The sequence below is a fragment of the Phocoena sinus genome, chromosome 16 (genome assembly GCF_008692025.1).
Source record: "Phocoena sinus isolate mPhoSin1 chromosome 16, mPhoSin1.pri, whole genome shotgun sequence".
Lineage (NCBI taxonomy): Eukaryota > Metazoa > Chordata > Mammalia > Artiodactyla > Phocoenidae > Phocoena > Phocoena sinus.
The window spans coordinates 80,847,782-80,867,086 of record NC_045778.1 but is presented as its reverse complement, the minus strand read 5'-3'; the positions used below and the strand labels follow the sequence as shown (position 1 = coordinate 80,867,086).

At 49.8% G+C, this 19,305-nt stretch overlaps 1 protein-coding gene and 1 non-coding gene across 6 annotated transcripts in view; both read right to left on the bottom strand.

Annotated features, from left to right (window-relative positions):
• Window positions 1–802: 802 nt before the first annotated feature.
• On the bottom strand, window positions 803–909 carry LOC116742083. Its single transcript, XR_004346354.1, has one exon. It is a non-coding gene; the product is annotated as a U6 spliceosomal RNA (small nuclear RNA).
• A 3,055-nt stretch (window positions 910–3,964) lies between these two features.
• The window catches only part of PTPRE (protein tyrosine phosphatase receptor type E), a 165,809-nt gene continuing 150,468 nt past the window's right edge, over window positions 3,965–19,305 (bottom strand). For 3 of the 5 annotated variants that reach the window (XM_032607776.1, XM_032607775.1, XM_032607778.1), the window contains 8 exons: window positions 18,384–18,519; window positions 17,958–18,107; window positions 17,540–17,633; window positions 16,470–16,546; window positions 15,161–15,295; window positions 11,935–12,060; window positions 10,894–11,060; window positions 3,965–9,484 (listed from right to left, as the gene is read on the bottom strand). In XM_032607776.1, coding sequence (XP_032463667.1) covers window positions 9,064–9,484; window positions 10,894–11,060; window positions 11,935–12,060; window positions 15,161–15,295; window positions 16,470–16,546; window positions 17,540–17,633; window positions 17,958–18,107; window positions 18,384–18,519 — 1,306 coding nt within the window. In that variant the 3' untranslated portion in view covers window positions 3,965–9,063. The remainder of the gene's footprint in view (window positions 9,485–10,893; window positions 11,061–11,934; window positions 12,061–15,160; window positions 15,296–16,469; window positions 16,547–17,539; window positions 17,634–17,957; window positions 18,108–18,383; window positions 18,520–19,305) is intronic. The other 2 variants (XM_032607777.1, XM_032607780.1) reach the window with 1 other exon arrangement.

The following is a 19,305-nucleotide window of genomic DNA, read 5'->3' as shown; positions in this document are numbered from 1 at the left end:
CAGTGTTGTCTGAAATCTTATGGGAGGGTGAGTGACAGATGGAGGTAGGAGGGTTGAGGATGAAGCAGGGAGGGGACATTCAGAGAGCTGGGCCAGGAAGAGGGGTGGGATTCTGGCGAGCAGAAGGGAGAGTATTTTAGGAAGCGCAGCCTTCATTAGAAGAGGCACTCTGTTTGAAGGTGTGAGTCACACGTGTCATTTAGGTAGGCAAGATTCAAGAAATTGTAAAACAGGAATTTTCTACGATTAAGTTGTTCTGCCAGTACTTCACATTTAGTAATAATTATGAACCTTACATATAGAAAAATTTCAATTAGCTGTATGCCTGGGGAATGGGATAAAAATTAATTAGAAAGCTCTTAGGGTTCAATTCTAACCAAAAATCTCACTGAAATATATCAGCATATTTTCTCGCCTTCGTAAGTACAGTATTTCAAGAGCATAAGAGTGGTTTTATTTTATAGGGTTGTAGGTGCTGGATTAGAAAAGGTCATTCAAACAAGTGTTTAAAAAAGCACACGTCCACAGGACACATCCTTTATCTCGCATTCTTGAGGGTGAAGGGTCAGAAATATTAACCACTAATATTTACCCAGGCTAATTGTGTGTTTGAGAATGGGGTGCAAGAGATAAATACCTACTCGCTGTGTGGTTTGGTACCTTCTCTGAGCCTCAGATTCCAAGTGAGTAACATCCCTCTGATGGAAAGTTCTCAGTAAATGGAAGCTATTCTTTTTTTTTTTTAACATCTTTATTGGAGTATAAATTGCTTTACAATGTTGTTAGTTTCTGCCGTATAACAAAAAATATGGAACGCTTCACGAATTTGCGTGTCATCCTTGCGCAGGGGCCGTGCTCATCTTCTCTGTATTGTTCCAGTTTTTGTATATGTGCTGCCGAAGCGAGCACAATGGAAGCTATTTTTACTTTTTCATCTCCAAGCTTTTCCGTGATATGGCTGCCACAATCTCTCCTTGACTTTTTTGCTCCAGTTCTGTACCAGCCAACTATTGTCTTTCTTAGTTAAACCCCTCCACCCCCCCTCACACATACATAGACCTGCACACATATACACACGCATATAAATAAACATACATGGGTCCACACCCATTCCTACACACATACACATGCCTATACATAAACATATACATAGGTCCACACCCCTTCCTACACGTGTATACACATGCATACACATTCATGCGTTTATACGCACAGACACACACACACACACGCCCTGCTCTCTCCTCTGCCTCGGACTTTCCCCACCTCCTGCTTCACAAGATGGTCCCCTTCAGCCCCGAGCTTGGCTCCAGTGAGACTCCCTCAGAGAAGCCTCGTTCAACCCCATCCCCATTTCCCAGGCTGGGTTAGTCTCCCGTTTTGTATCCTGGGGTCTTTGGTGTGCATCCTCGTGGGACATAGTGCAGTGAAAACTAGACGCCCCCCTCTAGGACAAAGCTTTGTCCATCCAGGAGGGCAGACCATGGATGGACAAGTCTCGATACCCTGGTGACCCTGTGCAGGAGGTGTCTGGGATGAAATGATCTTAAAACCCATGGTATTTTTTTATTAAGGGGAGGGAAGGGAAAGAAAACCAAACCAAAGCAAGACAGTGAGTGGCAGACGGGGTGGGTTGGCGTGGGCTCTTTGGCCTGTCTGCATTTCCCCAGCTCTGACGTGGCCGGACAGTTGCTTCCCCTCCTGGCCAGCAGGCCCACTTCGGCCCTTGTGTTCGGGGAAGGGGACTCCCACAACCCTGGCTCTGTCCTATTCGTCTGGACAGAAGTGGGGAGTCCAAGGACAGGGATTTGGTCAGGGCCGCAGGGTCAGCAAACGAAGATGAGTGTTGCCCCCAGGTTGGCCGTCCTAACGTGAGTAGATCCTGGGAGTGAACTTGCGGGCAAGTCAGGGGGTGGGAGCCCGTGGTGGGTCGGTTTGTTCCCAGGAAGAAGTCTTGTCAGGGGCAGAGAAAGGCTTTTGGGTGTCCAGGCGTCAAGTTCATTACTACCTGGAGGGGCTGAGGCAGGAAGGAAGGGCCATCCTGAGTCCTAAACACAGTCAAGATGGAGGAATTCAGGCCTCGGCAGATGGGCGCGCTGCGTGGAGGTGTCCGGGTTGTCGTGGAAAGTACATTGTAAACGTCAACTCCATAGTCACGTCCAGCTACTGAACTGAAAACGACGTTAAGACACTGTGGCTGGGATCTGCCCATCTGCTGGGCTTTCTAGACGATTCCTCTAGAAGAGCTGGTGGGATCATCTTTCCAGACACAGATGCGATGCTCCAGCCACAGCCCGAGGGACCCTGATTCCGGTGCCGTGCAGACCCCCAGGCCTCGGGCCGTCTCCTGGACATGGCTGCAGTCTCCCCTCTCCTGGTACAGAGCGCCGTGCTGACACATGGATGTCATCAACATTGCTCTTCACAGAGGAACAAAAAGTGCCCAGGACTTGTTCACATGAAGCCCCTCCTGGCGTCTACACGATGATTGCACAGGCATGAATGTTTGGTTTGATGCGTTTATTGGGTGCCGCCATGCAAGGGCCACAGAGGGCCCGGCTGCCAGGCGGAATCACCCACACACCCAGCAACCCTGTCGACAGGCTGGTAAGTCCCAAAGTTTCCTGGACAAGGGACGTTAGATAGCCATCAAGGACGGTCTTTTATAAAGCATCGAAGGGAAATACTTATAACATGAATAAGAAAGGGTTAGTCTCCACGTTTTACGTCCATCAGAGTAGCTCTAGGCCAGGAATGCCAAGCAGCCTTTAGACAGGATGAGGAAGCTGTGTATATGCTGACAGGGCCCGATCCTAAGGCGGGACAAGGGGCAATTTACACAACCGGCCGCAGGTAGTGCATTTTGTCGTTTCTAAGAGACAAGGTTTTTACATACTAACCTCTCGAACATCCAGGATGCATCTCAAAACTGACGGTGTCTTGCAAGAAATATTTAGCAGTGTGTTTGCTTTCTCAGCAAAACAAAGTGGGTTTGGCAATTCTCTCATCCTGGATTTGATGATATACCGGGAGTTCGGCTCTGTTGTTTTTATAAACAAACAATCAAGCAAGAGTCCGTGTGTTTACGTAACTGTACAGGTTTAAATCTGCAGATAGCTGTCTGGAAGGATGTACCCCCAAGTTACCAATGGACTGAGGTGGAGAAGAGGAACCGAGTGAACACTCTTTCTGTTTGCTTTGAACTTGTACAGCAAACGCATCTCCCTGTGTCGCCAGGGTGGCACCGTCCTTTGAGACCAGGGGCTGGCACCACTGGAGAAAACCTCCAACTTGGGCCGGGGGTAGTGGCGGGGCAAGGCTCCAGGGTCCCGTCCTTTGGGAGGGCGATTCGGGGAGGCCCTCGGGCATCACTGCAGAGTTGAGTCCCCGGGGGTGGGGGGTGGGGTCTTTGTGCTGCCCCTCCCGCCCTGTTCCCTCACTCGTGCGTGCTGGGGTCTCCTCCCCATTAGCTACCTGCACCCACGTACTTGATTCAGGGCTTCTTTCGGGGACATCCAACAACAGAAACTTTGGCTGTAGGGGTCAGAGCGGGGGCAGGGTGTTGGTCTGCTAAGGCCGTCCTAACAAAGTGCCACAAACCAGGTGGTTCAAACAACCCAATCCTATTGTCTCCAGTCCTGCAGGCACGAAGGCCAAGTCAAGGTTGCTTCCTTCCGAGGCTGTGAAAGAGAAGCCACTCCCTGGTCTCCGGCAGCCTCCGGGCTTCCTAGTTTGCAGAAGCATCACTCCAACGCCTGCCTTCTTTTCACATGTTCTTCTCCTTGTGCATGTGTCTCTGGGTCCAAGTTCCCTCTTCTCATAAAGGCACCCTCACACTGGAGTAGAATGGACCCACCCTAATGGCCCACCCGACTCCTAGGCCCTCATCCTAATTAATCACATCTGTAACAAATATAACAAGGCTTATAAAATCTATTAAATAAATACAACCAAGAATAAAAAGCAGATGTTTAGATTTCCACATTAGGCCCAGAATATCTAAAAGAGGAAGCTGGGGTGTGAGCTGGGGAAGGGCGGGGAAGCTGAAAAAGAGAGCTGGGATCACCAGAGACACAAGGTGTGTAAAGGGAGGCCTAACAGGTGTTTAGGTTTTAGGAGGAGAAGCGACATTAGAAGGGCTCTCTGACCCCACGTGGCTGTGGACCTTGAGCATGTGATCACCTTCCTCGTAGATGCTGGGAAACCACTGCTCAGAGCTCGGAGCCCTGTTTGGACTGGAGGAGGGACGTGAGCCCTCTGCAGGGCCGCTTGTGACTAGTGGCCCACACACCCTCAGGACTTCTGAAGACTGGCCCACTGGCCATCATGCCCACTCCTGCCCGGGGGGCTGTTTCTCTACCATGTCTGAGCTCGATTTTACAAGTCCTAAAATTGTCTGCGTAAATCAATGCTTCCCTCCTAATGAATGTCTTGTCTAAAAGGATTTAAGGCAGAGGAACGAGATAAGGAGATTTCAGTGAAGAAAGAGACGCAGGCTGGAGTCAAAGTAAAGATTTATCCTCGCATCAGAATGTTTTGGATGTTGCAATTTGCATATACACGGAATTCAGCAGCATTCACTGGCGTCATAATCAGTGCAAGATCAAGTGATAAATGGAATAAAAGAAAAAATGAGACTTGAAACCGGAATACATACATATCTTATCAAGATTGCACATAAATTAACACAAACACAACAGAAGTATCAGTAATCACACATTTTAAAAAATAACATGGGCGTGACTCCAAATGCTGAAACAGAGGTGTCAGGCTCGTTTTAAAAAGTTTTAAAAAACACATAAAAATACCTTTTAAAACACTGGTATGCATTCTTCATTCGTAGAGCACATGGAGAGAAACGGTAAAGTGAGTCACACAGTGACTGATAAAAGCAAGGAGATCAGAATGGTCGTCTTCTAATCGCTATTTGGCGTTTGAATGTAGCCGCATGCAACGGAGAAAACTGGCAAAGAAAAATGACCTTACCAGCCTGGCGCTGTTTTGTTATGTACAATGGACTTTCTTTCACCGAAGGGGAGGAAGAGTCAAACTATCCCAGCGACACAGAGAGGACAGGAGTGCCGGAGCGCCCACCAAGGCTGTCTGAACCGGGACCGGGGCCGAGGCTAGGAGGCTGCAGCTACTGGGAGGCAAGAACCGCCCCAAAGGCGGAGGGGGTCCTGCAACCCAGGGACAGTAGCTTCCGCTCTGTTCTCAGAACCAAGAGGGCGGAACCGCAGCAGACAAGGGGGATGCGTCAAGGGGGCAGAAGAACACGCAAACGGGGGGCTTCCCCGAGAAGGTCTACCTTAATCTCTAGACAAGAGATGCCAGTAAGACCGTTGAAGGGCCTGAAGGATTCTCACTGAAGGCTCCTAAATTTGGACCCCAATCCAGGCGTCTCGACTCTATGACCCCTATATGTCGCCTTCACCACAAACACCGGCTCTGTTTCTAGGCTTTGGAGTTCAGGTTTCTCTCTTCCCCTTTAGTCAAGAAGGGCTTCGGGCTTGGGACTTTAACAATGAAAACAAACAGGGCCACCAGGTGCATCTTGCAAAGCTCCCTCCATTTTCTCTTCGACCCAAATGCATAATCGTTGTACCCAGAAGGGTGAGGGACGCATTCAGCTGTGTGTGGAGCTCAGGGCTGCAGGCTGGTGGCCATGGCAGCGTTCACAAAGTTGTGCTTTTGTCCGTCCAGCTGGGCACCTCATCTGACCCTTGGGTGGGGCTCGGAGGAGTGGCAGAAGCTTGATTACCCGTGGGCTTGTTATTAGGACGTAACTTACCCTGGGTTACCTTTGTGCAATCAGTTACCAGTGGAAATATCAAATAAAGGCCTTCACATTCACATCTCTTTTAAAAAGCAAAAAGTGTACCCAAAAATGCACATGTTAAATGTTTTCAGATGTCTTTTTTTTTTCATATTGTGCTCATCGGCTAGGTACCTAACAGCCACAGACAGACAGATCACTGCCATTAAATCAAACCTTTTTACATTCATCCCTTCGCTTTTTTTTTGCCCCATAAGCCAATCCTGTCTGGCAGTGAGATCATTATTATCCAGTGTCAGAGGTCTCACTAGTAACCATTCAAAAATAAATTACCCTTTAGATTAAGGATTTCTCTTTTTCTTTTATTAAATATCGAGGAGTGGGACTTAAAAAAAACTGTATAAATCTAGATTTTAAGATTTCTTTTCTTACAAACAGCCTTAGCATTTACAAGAGATTTTTAAATACCAAAATGCTTCTCAGAAAGTTTAAAGCATAATTGCTTGTGGCTGCCCAACTGTTTCTACCAGGCGGGAGCTCCTTGCTTCCATGCGTGTCAGATGCTCTATCTGACCTTTTGGAATGGAAGTGGTTTTTTGTCATGCCTTGAGGCACAGCTCACGACAAGCAGGGCAGAATGGCGGGGGCCGGGGGGCGGTGGGGAGTGAGAAGTGCAGTGGGTGTGATTCTCAGACAGACGGACAGCAAGCAGCGCCCAGCGCCGTGGGACTGAAACTCTGATAACTGGTTTTGCCAGACCCAAGGCCCGTGCGAACTGGACCACCGGCCTTTACATCTTTCTCATCTGGCCAAGATGGCACGACACAGCCTTGAATAAATGCATTTTTAAGTATTACTATATAGTCACTGACTACTCCAGTGTGTTTTAGACTTGGACTCAGGTTGTAAAATCTTCTTTGATCTTTAAAATGTAAAGATAAACCACGTGGGTTGAGACTGAGGACTACAGAATTCCCTATTTACGCTGTATCTTCACAAACAGTTTGCTTTCAAAAAACTGCCACTGGGGGGCTTCCCTGGTGGTGCAGTGGTTGAGAGTCCGCCTGCCGATGCAGGGGACATGGGTTCGTGCCTTGGTCCGGGAAGATCCCACATGACGCGGAGCGGCCGGAGCCTGTGCTCCGCGGCGGGAGAGGCCGCGGCAGTGAGAGGCCCGCGTACCGCAAAAAAACCCCAAAAAACAAAAAAAAAAAACTGCCACTGCTCAGGGCTGTAAAATCAGTGACAGGAATATGTATTTTCCACCGATTTCTGAGTCCTCGACTGTTTTCTAAGGAAGTTGTGGTTAGTATCTTGCATAAATAAACACACTTGTCATATTAAGATTTTTAACATTTAGAGATGCTGACTGTGTGAAATGAAATGATATGAATCTAATGAAAAATTAAAATATTTTTACTGATATTAGCAGAAATATATATTTTATGGAATATTATTTGACCTTAATACATTATTCCAGTTTTTAAAAGGGGTATTTAAGATTTAATAACTTTACAGCAGGTGGCCTTTAAGCATAACAAAATATATACAAAGAAATTAGGAGGATATTAATGTCAACTATGAAATAAATTAACATGATTTTTACAAAATATACTGACCATTAAATTAAAAAATATTTTAAGGCAGGAATTTTCATTTGAAATTAGCATAATCAGAAAATATATCAATAAAATCTTGTACCACTTTGTAGCAGAATTCATACTGTTCCTGAAAAAGAAGAACAAGAACACATTAAAATAATATGAAAAAAAATTTGCCTAATTTAATTAGGAGAAACTTTAAAGAGAAGACATAAAAAAGTCTGACCAGTTATTGAAATACTGTATACCCTACTGCATATCAGCTCCTGTTATATAATTTAGTTTCTAGGCACATGGACATTTCCAAATAAAGCTGTTTTTCTACATAGAAAATGTCAATGTTCAGTTTCAAGTTTAGCTTAGTGTATTTTGGACAGTCTGAGTGAGAGATCTTTAGTTTTCATATTTAAACTTAAAAACAACCACTTCTGAACTGAAAAAAAATGGGCATACTTAACATCAAACTTCAGAGTGTAATGAAAATAATCTATAGAAGTTAAATAAGACAGAAATATAGATTATTTTTAAGCCTAAATTTACACTATAAAAGGGCATTGCTTTATATCAATTTTACTAGAATTTAAAAGAAAAATGTGTTGCATATGTATGAGGCTGTTAACTTATTGGAACACTTGGACATCATCTGACTCCAGACCTCCCAGTGGCTCTTTGAGGTGGTGAGACTAGAGCCAGATGGTGGGTTAACAGGGGACCAGAAAGCGGGTTGTGTGACACGGCCCATAACGGGCACTCAAAAGAGGAAATAAAAGAGCTGGGGAAAATGGCCACGGCAGGGCTTTCTTAGTGAGCCTACTGTGTGCCTCGGAAAACCACACGTGCACAATGGTCAGCAGGCAGGTTCAAGTAACAACAGCTACCCTAAAAGGGTCTGGCTCCTTGCAGACCCTGGTCATTTGCTGGCCCAGTGAACATGAGAGCTTGGGGAAGCAGGGGGACCAAGGGCGGTTCCTCATCCCCCTCCCTCTTCTTTCCCAACACCTTGGGTTCAGCCTCTTCTCTAAATTCCCATTGAACAAAAATCTACAGGCTTTTGGGTTGGAAGAGGCCAAACATAAGCCTGTCTGGCCGTTCTGGAGTCTCAGTCCAGCCATCATGGGAAGGAGCTGGGCTTTCCAGGGGAAGAAAAGATGAGGCAGAAAACTGCTGTCCTGAGTTTGCAGGAAAGTTGTCAGGAGAGCCAAGAATGGACGGTAGGGATCCTCCCTTCCAGCTACTAAGATTCCCACCCGATCACCCAGCGGACGGGAAAGGAAAGGAAAGTGCCTGAGTCGGGATCCAGTTAGCACAGAGAATGAGTGGGCCGGGCCCGGAGGGCAAGTGCTAAAATAAGGAGCCTTGGGGAAAACGACAGGTTATAACAGCCTTTAAAACTGCCCTTGCTGTTGCAGAATAATCACCAAATTTGGTGAAGAGGCATCTCTTCTGAAAACCAGAAAGTGTGTGTTTTCACCACGAAATGAAAGAGAATGTGAGAGGGAACTGTGCATCGCATGGACTCCTTAAGAAGCCCCCTCGGCAGTGTCTGGAGGCTGAGTGAGATCCAGCCAAGGAGAAGAGTCCACACGAACAGTGGAGGATAGATGACAAGAATCAGGGCTGTAAACGTCAGTGCTATTTTTGAACTTGGTACATATTTAAATGCACATTGGAATCTGGAGGAACAGTTCACTCTGACATAACGGTTGCTATCATCTGTGCCTCTGTCCAAGGGGTCTTATCATCTGAAGTCATGGGTGTGCCCCTCCTCACGTGTCCTGCCCGGGGGACAGACCCCAGCCAGACGCAAGGGAAGAAGGGGGTCTGTAGAGCTTTACTGTGAGCTGACTGGAACCTTGAGCTCTTTTTCTTGGAAACTTTACCTCCTTCCCCGTGGACTTGAACTCCTTCAATGAAGCATACATCAAATTCAACATGAGACCATTCTCGATCCCTCTGGAAACGGTTTCTTACCAGGGTTTGCACCATATGTGGCCTCTGAAGTCGTAAGCTCTTCACAGCTTGGAATACGTCTAAAAGTCCCTCAGCTTTGACCCGTTCCAGAATGTTGCTGAGTGCTATGAAAGTCCCTGTGCGCCCAGCTCCAGCACTGCAGAGAAAACGTGCTGGATGAGATACTCAAACTCACCCACGGGCATGAGAAGCCCACAGCCTCCGCCAAGCCCTACACGTCAGTACTGGAATGACTGGAGCTTGGACACGTCAGTACCGGAATGACTGGAGCTTGGATTTTTAATGATTATTTATAGGTAGCTTAGCTTTGGACTACGAGTCAGCAAACATAAAATTCCTAAAACACTTGCCTAATTACAACATGAGTTAAATCAGGACCGGTTACAAGTTTTTAAGCTGGTGGAACCATTTCCCTTCTTCCTTGCGTAGACCAGACCTAATGGAGGCGGGCTTGGCTGGCCTCTTCCAGGGAGCCCTCTGGGGATGCATGGCTGCCCTCTGGGCCCTGGAATCCCACCTGTGGGCTGACTCTACGGCTGCTCTCCCTGCGTCTGCCTTCCCACAGGTGGGATGACCTTGTGAGTCTCCTTCACCTTTGCATCCCTGGTGTCCAACACGTGTTAAGCTCAGTCTGGGTTTGCAGAGGTGGAACAAAAAGAAACTCAAAACGACATCTACAAAGGCACCAGGGACTGGAAACCGAGGCGTGTGCTCTCCCTGCTGGCCAGGCCGGAAGTGCGCCAGGCGGGTCCCAGACAAGGAAAGAGGCCCAAACCCTCCACGCTGGGTGTTATTAGCTACAAGGCGAAGTGGGTCGGTGCCAATGCCAGTCGCAAAAAAATGGGAGCCACACGTGTAGACAAAGGAACAGAAGTGCAGCTTTGGAGGCAAATCAGCACCCCCAAGGTTAAACTCCCCAAATGCGAGGAAGAACTCTGCGAGGGTGGTCAAGGTCCCTGCCAGCAGGGGGGCCTGGCCCAGCAAAAAGGTGAGCTGGCAGGTGTCTAGGTTCAGCCGGATTCACCCTCTACCCTCGTAATGCTGTCTTTCAAAGTCTTTGCTGGGGGCGCCCAGCTGTGTCCAGGGGTCCCCCCAGTGTGTCCCTCTGCCCTTGGGCCTAACTCGGGAGCCGGGCTGAGAGGGAGGGCGTGGAGCGGTGGGCCCTCCGTTATGGACCCCGGCCTGGACGTCCCTGAGAAGCTCACGAAGAGCTTCCTGCTGTGCTGGGTGGGCGCACCAGCCAGAGTCAGACAGCCTTTCAAAACGAAGACGACTCAAGTTCAGGGCTTGTCGGAGCAGTGCTTGGTAATTTTTTCTTTTTTTTGACAACTTAAAAAGCACAAAGAAGTGTGTGTTTGAGGCATTTCTTGACTCCTTCTGCCCAAACGCTTCTGTGTGTTATGGTAAGATGACACCTACGCATTTGTGTAAGGGAAGGGCAAGGATACGGTCCAGGTAAATGATGCTGCTGGGAGCAGTGAACTGGGCGTGGGGTCTGTGTCCGCCCCACCAGCAGGGCTGCCTGGGCCCCCAGGGGCCGCTCACCTGCAGTGCACGGTGATGGGGTGATCGCCCGTCTGCTGCTGCTGCTTCTGCACGGCCGCGATGAGGTCGATCATGCCTTTGCCCTCGGCGGGGATCCCGATCTCCGGCCAGCCGTGGAAGTGGAACTGTCGCACGACCCGGGTCTGCTCCTCCTGGCGGGCCAGGGGCTGCCGGGCGGGAAGGGCGCCTCAGTGCTGCCCCACCGCAGGCTCCCCTGCCCTCCCGGGGACTCGGGCCACGGTGTCGTGGCCAGCAGAGTTCCCATGTGGCTGGCCCCCCGGTCAGGGTGCTTGTAGGCCGTGGCCACCCTAAAGCAGAAGGCCAGCAGTGCCTCCTTCTGGGTGGGGATAGGACACTCAGAGGATACGCCCCCGAGTCCCCAGGGCCCACCAGACCCCTCTATGGGATCCTTGGCAGTTTTGCTTGAGCTAACAGGAATCACCCCTTTTTTTAAGAGGCCAGGACCCTACACGCCCCTTCAAGGCTGGAGATGAGGAGTTTCTGAGTCAAGCGGCCCTGGGTCGTTCTGCGACCCGCGTGGAGGAGAACAAGTCTTTGGGCAAAGCTGGGTTTCACTGTTCTGACCGCCTTGAGCTCAGAATCAAATCCCATAGGTGGGTCATCTTACCCACAGTTGACACACAGGGTCCCCATTCTTGCCAGGGAGCAGTGCCCAAGACCCGGTGGGGAGGGGAGATGGCAGAGAGCCCCAGAGAGGCCTCTGCAGATTCATCCACTCATTCTTCCTGCTCTCGGCCACGGTCTTTGCTCCTGGGGAGCGGGTGGCGGTGGGACGCCTCTCGGAATTGGCCACTTTGCCCCACCATCCCCGTGCTCCAGCAAGGAGGCAGGGGACCATGAGGTCAAACCTTATGGGAGATCGGCCACTTGATAACACAGCTTCATACTGTCCTCACTGACCGTCGATACTAATCTAACTTGGGGCTCCGGAAAAGCCTGAAGGAGCGGGACATTCTGGCACAATGACAAGCAGACCCCGAGTGATGTCCACAAGAGATTAAAGGGCTTTGGCAACGATACCTGATTGAAAGTGACCAGGAAGTCTCGTATACTGATGGCTTCAGAAAGGGTATCGCTCTTTATTTCGATCGTTATTTCTCCATGAGTCACTGAGCCCTCTGTTGGCCAATACTGGCAGCATTTATCCTTGGGGGATAACATAAAAAGAATTTGCTGCTAGCAGTTTTGACGATCTGGTGCAGAATTGCTCTCAAAGCATTTAACGTATTTCGTCTGACCAAGAAAATAACATATGAACACGAATGTGAATGCTACCAGTGCCTGTTGACCGAGGGAACAGAGCAGAGTCCAGAAACAGACATGCGTGTATTTGCAACTTTGATACAGAACAGAAGTGACATGACACAGAGGAGAGACTAGTCAGTAAATGGAGCTGGGAAATCAGTTCTCCATATGGGAAAAGGGAACTGGATCCCTGACTCACACCCTACCTGGGCTGATATGAATGCCCCAGCCCCTCCTGGAGTTGGGCAGCGTAGAACTTGCCCTACCATATATGGTAGCCTTGAACCTTAATAAAAACAAACCAAGACAGGGTCAGACTTAACGTCAAAAACAAGACTGTGAAAGCCTTAGAAGAAGAAAATACCTTTTCATTTTGGGGTACAGATTTAACAAACAAGAGCCCCAAAGAGCAAACCAACCATGATACAGCAGATTGCAACGTCAGATTATAATAAAATTAACTCTGCATCATCCAAAAATATCAAGAGAATGAAAAGACAGACCATCAACGGGGATGAAATGTTTGCAATACGTAAAACCAACAAGGGATCAGTGCCAAGAACACGTAAAGGAATCCTATAAATCCGTAAGAAAAGGGCAAACAACCCACTACAAAAATGAGTGAAAGGCATGAACAGGCACCTTGCACAAGACGAAACATGTCCTCTATACATATGCACAGCGATTCCTGACCTCACAGGGATCAGAGAGGTGCAAATCAAGGACACAAAGAGATGATGTTTATACCTATTTAATTAACAAAGATGAGGACATCAGACAACCCTAGGGATGTCTACGAATGATATTCACCCACGGACCACTTTGGAAACCACAACCACTTTGGAAAGCCATTAGGAAATGTCTCGCAAATTCAAACTTCCACACACACTCTCCAATGCAGCATTTTGTCTCTTTGGAACCTACTATTCCTCATACATCATGAGACACGTACAAGAAAGTACCCGCAGCACAGTTTGTAAAACAACAGAATGGAATCAACCCAAATGCCCATGACAGGAGAAGGGGCAAAGTCAACGGATGCAGGATGTACAGTCTGTGTTGTGGAGTATAAGGAAATAATGATGAATGAGCCATAGTTATAGGCAGCAACATAGGAGAATATCAAATGCGTAATTTTGAGTGGAAAAACCAACTCAACTTTTTTTTTTTTTTTTTTTTTTTTTTTTGCGGTATGCAGGCCTCTCACTGTCGTGGCCTCTCCCGTTGCGGAGCACAGGCTCCGGACGCGCAGGCTCAGCGGCCATGGCTCACGGGCCCAGCCGCTCCACGGCATGTGGGATCTTCCCAGACCGGGGCACGAACCCGTGTCCCCTGCATCGGCAGGCGGACTCTCAACCACTGCGCCACCAGGGAAGCCCCCAACTCAACTTTTGAATAAAGTTCAAAAGCAGACAAAACTAAACAGTTTCTTTAGGAATACACACACGTGATATAAAAAGATTTTTTAAAAAGCTAAGAACACATCTCCTAGGGTGGCTTTAATTGAAAAGATAATGATAAGTGTTGACGAGGATGGCGAGAAAATGGAACCCTTGTGCATTGTTGGTGGGAATGCAAAACGGGGCAGCTGCTCGGAAAGCAGTCTGGCAGTTCCTCCAAATGTTAAGTGATATGAGTTTGCAATACAGTCATGATATGGCCCAGCAATTCCACCCCTAGGTATCTACCTAAGAGAAATTAAAAGTTAACATTCATGTAAAAACCTGTCCATGAGCGTTCAAAACATTATTCATAATAGCCCGAGTGAAAACACCGCAAATATCCATCAACTAATGAATGAATAAACGAAGTGTGGTCTATTTATACAATAAAGAGTAAAAAAGAGCGAGGAACTGATTCACGGATGACGTGAATTTACGCTAAGTGACGACATTTACGCTAAGTGAAAGAGCTCAACCACAAAAGACATGTATGATTCCACGTATAAGAAATGTCCAGAAGAGGCAAATCCATGGAGTCAGAAAGTAGATTTGTCGTTGCAGGGACTGCGGGGAGGAAGTGGGTAAGTGATTTTTTTGTGGGTATGGGGTTTCTTTTTGGGGTGATGAAAATGATCTGGAATTAGTGATGCTGTGCAACTCTGAATACACTAGAAACCACGGAACTGTACCCTTTAGAAAGATGGATTGTATGGTATGTGAATTACACCCCAACAAAACTGGTTTTAAAAAGCAAAGAAATCAAAACACACAAATTCAGGACAGTGGTTACCTCTCAGGAGAATCTGGATAAATGTACATTATCGGCAAAAGTTTGGTTTTTCAGCTGGATGGTGGGTTTGTGACTGTTTATTAAGGTATTAAATAAAAACAAGAAGGCTGGGGCTACCCTGGTGGCGCAGTGGTTGAGAGTCCGCCTGCCGACGCGGGGGACGCGGGTTCGTGCCCCGGTCCGGGAAGATCCCACGTGCCGCGGAGCGGCTGGGCCCGTGAGCCATGGCCGCTGAGCCTGCGCGTCCGGAGCCTGTGCTCCGCAACGGGAGAGGCCGCAACAGTGAGAGGCCCTCATACCGGGAAAAAAAAAAAAAAACCACACACACAAAACAAGAAGGCCATGCATGGATCTTTGGGAAAAAAGGAATGTTTAACTCATTCAGTTTTACCAGAACTATATTAATTAGGTACATATATCAATACCTATGTCTTTCTGTTCCAAAAAAAAGTGAATAAATGTCTTTTTCTTCAACAGGTTGTGACCAAATTTGTATTTGTGGCAAACACAAGATGGCAGAATTTCAAGGCAGGTTAAAGAAAATGTAGGCTAAGAATAAAGCCAGTGGGTAGTTACGATTAACTCATGGTGGGCGTGGTGATGAAATAAAACCTTTTTCATTTCCAGCCTCTCCCCCTCCTCAGTAGTTGTGGCCTGGCCTCACAGATGACAGCAGGTGAGACATTCACAAGGGACAGGTAGTCACATCAGGTGGGCTGCACCTGGTGTGTGTTAACGGCCCCAGAGGTGGGCTGGGCGGCGCCCTGACCTGCTCTCTCTCCTGGACCTCGGTCAGCATCACGATCGTATGGCACTTCCACTCCCAGACCATCCTCCAGAAGTCCTCCACTGTGTGCGCCAGGGGCCCCTGGGTGGCGATGAAGTAGTCCTTCTGCCGGTAGCCCTTTAAATGGGAGAGAGGTTGAAGTCCGACTTCCTTCCAACCCATTTCCACCGGGGGACATGTGAGTGTAGGACAGCCCAGGGCCGGATGAGGGACAGTATTCTCCAGGCTTCCAGGGCCTGAGCCAAGCTCCAGAAGGCACCCGCTCAGAAAACAGGTCAAGATGCCCAAGCTAGACAGCCCCCCCTCAGCCCCAGGTCACCTCAGAATGGGTATAATGAACCCCTTGCTTGGGCTGGCTTTGATTCTAACATGTCTGCATGTGTCACAGCTAAGTTAGCATCGCAGTGGGGCAGCGAGCCTGGGCACGGAGTTAGAGGAAGTGGGTTCAAGTCCCAGGTCCTCCCCTCGGGGGCACAGCACTGTCATCTGCAAACAAAAATCCTTGCACAGACTTGGCTGCTACGCTCTCTCCTGCCCGTTCACCAGCTAACTCTGCTGTGCGCTAAACAGCCTAAGACTGGGCCTGAACGCAATCGCGCTGTCCACGCACAGCACATGCGAGAGAAAGCGTGTGCAAGCACTGATAGAGGGTGGTGTGCAACAGAGAGGGAAAAGGGAAGTCACTATGTATTAAAAGCAGAATGGAGGGCTTCCCCGGTGGCGCAGTGGTTAAGAATCCGCCTGCCAATGCAGGGGATACGGGCTCGAGCCCTGGGCCGGGAAGATCCCACATGCCGCGGAGCAACTAAGCCCGTGCGCCACAACTACTGAGCCTGCACTCTAGAGCCCGCAAGCCACAAATACCAAGCCCGCGAGCCACAACTACTGAAGCCCACGCACTTAGAGCCCGTGCTCCGCAACAAGAGAAGCCACCGCGATGAGAAGCCCGCGCACCGCAATGAAGAGTAGCCCCCGCTCACCGCAACTAGAGAAAGCCCGCGTGCAGCAATGAAGACCCAATGCAGCCAAAACGAAATACATTAATTTAAGAAAAAGAAGCAGAATGGAAAAATAGCAAACTATTTAGCAGCGCACCTACATCCTCTATTTCCAAAGTTCCTTATTCATTTTCTTTAAGCAAGTGTCTGCTAATGAAATGGTTTGGATTTCTGTGGGCGTGTCCATCCTTTCTGATTGTGAAAGCAAGTTGATCAAGAGTCTCTGTGATTACAGATGAAGAGAGCATGCGTCCTCTCCAGGCACGCAAGCAGGGCCGGGCCGCTGCACTTACGTCTATAAAGGACGCGTTGATGTAATCCGTGTACTCCTGGCCCCTTTTCATGGAAAGGATGACGCGGTTGAAGTCATCTGCAAAGCAGTGTGTCCCTTGGGTCAGAACCAACCCCATCCTGCCTTGCAAACTTGAACATGCTGCTAGGAGCTTCCGAGACATAAAACTTATGGATAAAATCACTAAAAACAAGTCAACTCAAAGGAAGGTTTACTCTCTAAAATAGCTTAATTCAAGTGGCCCAGGAAGTTGTGTTTTACCAGGGAAGTTTTAAAGTAATCCACTTATCGTTCTCATTTGTCATAATTGAGGTAATTCCTACCAAAACGTAAGCATTAAAGTAAATTTAAAGAGTAAAAGGAGTGTGGCCAGGCAGGCAACCCAGGGTAGCCGGCCCGGGACATCACAGCCGCAAAGACCCTATAGGGTCTGAGGCTGAAGAGGACTTTCTCAGCCCACACACTGCCTGCCTGGGCAGGTCCACGTGAGACCCGCTCCTGCCTGAGCTTGAGCCCGGGCGGGGAGGTGGAGGGGACGTCTGGATGAGGCATCCTCTTCCCCTCAAGGCGGGTGCCCTCCCCTTCCCCCCAGGGTTCCTCTGATGCTCCTGCAGGCCCCCAGACCCCGGGCAGCCCAGTGCCCGATGCCACCCTGCCCATGGATCGCCCGTCCCCAGGCCCCTTCCTGGAAAGTCTCAGCTGAGTTTGGTCCTGCTACACATCCTGGGCCAGGACCCCTGCTCTGTGTACGGGGGGCTCCATGCCTCTGCCCAGGCTTGGGGTAGAACTGGATGACATGCAGAAGCAGGAGGCAGAGTCAGGCCAGAATCTCACCGCTTCCCTCTCCTGCCTCCAAGTCCAGGTCACAAGCTGCCCGCCTGACACCCACAGGACTGTCTGGGTCACTCGTGCCTTCCCCACACTTGACAGAGCTCCCAGAGGGCGTCCTGCCCTTGACCCCTGGTTTACAGGGGTGGGTGGGCAACGACTTCTTAGCAACCGAAGCCAGAGGGTACCAGCCCGATCACGCCTGCCTCAAGGGTTTCCCCTCCGCGGCCCGGGCTGCCTTACACGGGATGATCTGGATGACCCTAGCCTTCTTCATGTTGGCCGGTAGGTTGCCTGTCCTCATGTTCTCCTTCATGATCCGGACATTTGTCAGCTTCTGCGGCCAAGAGGACACAGCCATGCAGTTAAAACCAGGACATTCCCGAGAGATCCCTCAGCCTTCTAACAGCTCTACCGTCAAGGGCACCTGCTCAATGGAAATACCCGTCTGCTTCTCCAGACGCTTCCTGAGTCTTGGGAAATAAAAGTGTATGCACGACACGCCCCCTGCACAGGTGGTTGCTAAGCTCTGAAAGTCCCCAGTACTCTTCCCTCGGAAGTCACGGGCAGGACGGCTCCCCTGCGTTTTCTGGGGTCAATCGGGGGTGGAGGCAACTGAAAGCAGCTTCGCGTAAAAGGTGGCCCTTAAGTCGGCACCTACCCGGAACTCCTCCTCCAGCCCCGCCTGGTCGAAGTGGGTGGTGGCGCCGTGCAGCGTCTGAAGGTGCTTCTCCAGGGAGGCCACGTCCAGCTCGGTGTCCCCGTAGAGGTAGTACTCCAGTAAGGCTTGGTAGATGAACGTGTACTGCATCTGCGGGGAGACGCAGGTGGGCTCCAAGGGGGCCCTTCTCTTCTCTTTGTGTAAAGGGAAGGGGGTTTGGGGGCAGAGCCAGAGTAATGGCCATTTATAACGAGCATCTATGGCCTCGACCGTGTGACGGCGGGCATCGCTGAGGACGTTCTCCCTGCCGGGCACCACTCTGCGTGCACCGTCTCGGGGAGAGGGCACACATCCTGGGGCGTCTGGGTTTGCCGTGCGAAGCTCACACCAGGACGGGCAGCTGGGCCCGAGGAGGGTGTTACTCACGTCCGTCTGAACCATCTGAGGCCGCTGATTGCGGATTCGGGACACGAAATCAAAGATGTCCACCTTCTGCTCGGCGTGGATCATGTCCATCATGGCATCGATCACTATGAAGGTGCCCGTCCGGCCCACGCCCGCGCTTGGGGAGAAAGAAAGACGCCAAGTCGTGAGTCACATTTCCCCGAAATGAATGACGGGGCCTCGGAACACGCCTGCAGCCTGGACCAGAGGACACCCCGCCCTCCACAGAGACATCCACTTCATCCCTGAACGCAAACGTTCCTCGGTTAATAAAGAGCAAATCCACGCGAGGCCACCAGAGGGCACCACAGTCTTAGTGAAAAGACCTCAAATCTCTCCCTCTACCTGGAAATTGTGTCCTAAGCCTCGGGTGAGTTGTACAGGTAATTTTTCCTCTGTTACCAAATGCCATCTTCTCCTTATCACTTGTGTAACTGGATTTTTTATTGTCATGCTTGATATGGTTTTTCCAGGCTCTTCATAAGAGTGGAGAACCCCAGGCCAGGTCTGCTGGCCCTGGAGCCAAGGTCATGCAAATGGGGGCTCAGTCTGGGATCCTAGCCCTCACCTCCGGGCTGCCTGGGGCCAGCTGGCCCTTAGGGGCTCCACGGAGAGGTCTCCCGCCTCAGGAAGCTGCCCGATTCCATTCCCGGGTTCGGGTTTCCTTCCCTCCCAGCGCTGTCCCCGCAGCAATCTCTGGACATCTTCCCCACCGCCACCCCACCTGTCTCATCTAGACGCCCACCAGCCAGTGCAGGCCGTCCATATGTGTCTCCCCAACACCCAGGGCTCAGGGGGCACACAAATGGACTCAGCCAACATCCGCTGGACGAATAAACCCCTAATGGCCCAGACTCATAGGTGCGGCGTCGACCAGAACTGCACATGGCGGCCCAGGTGTCTG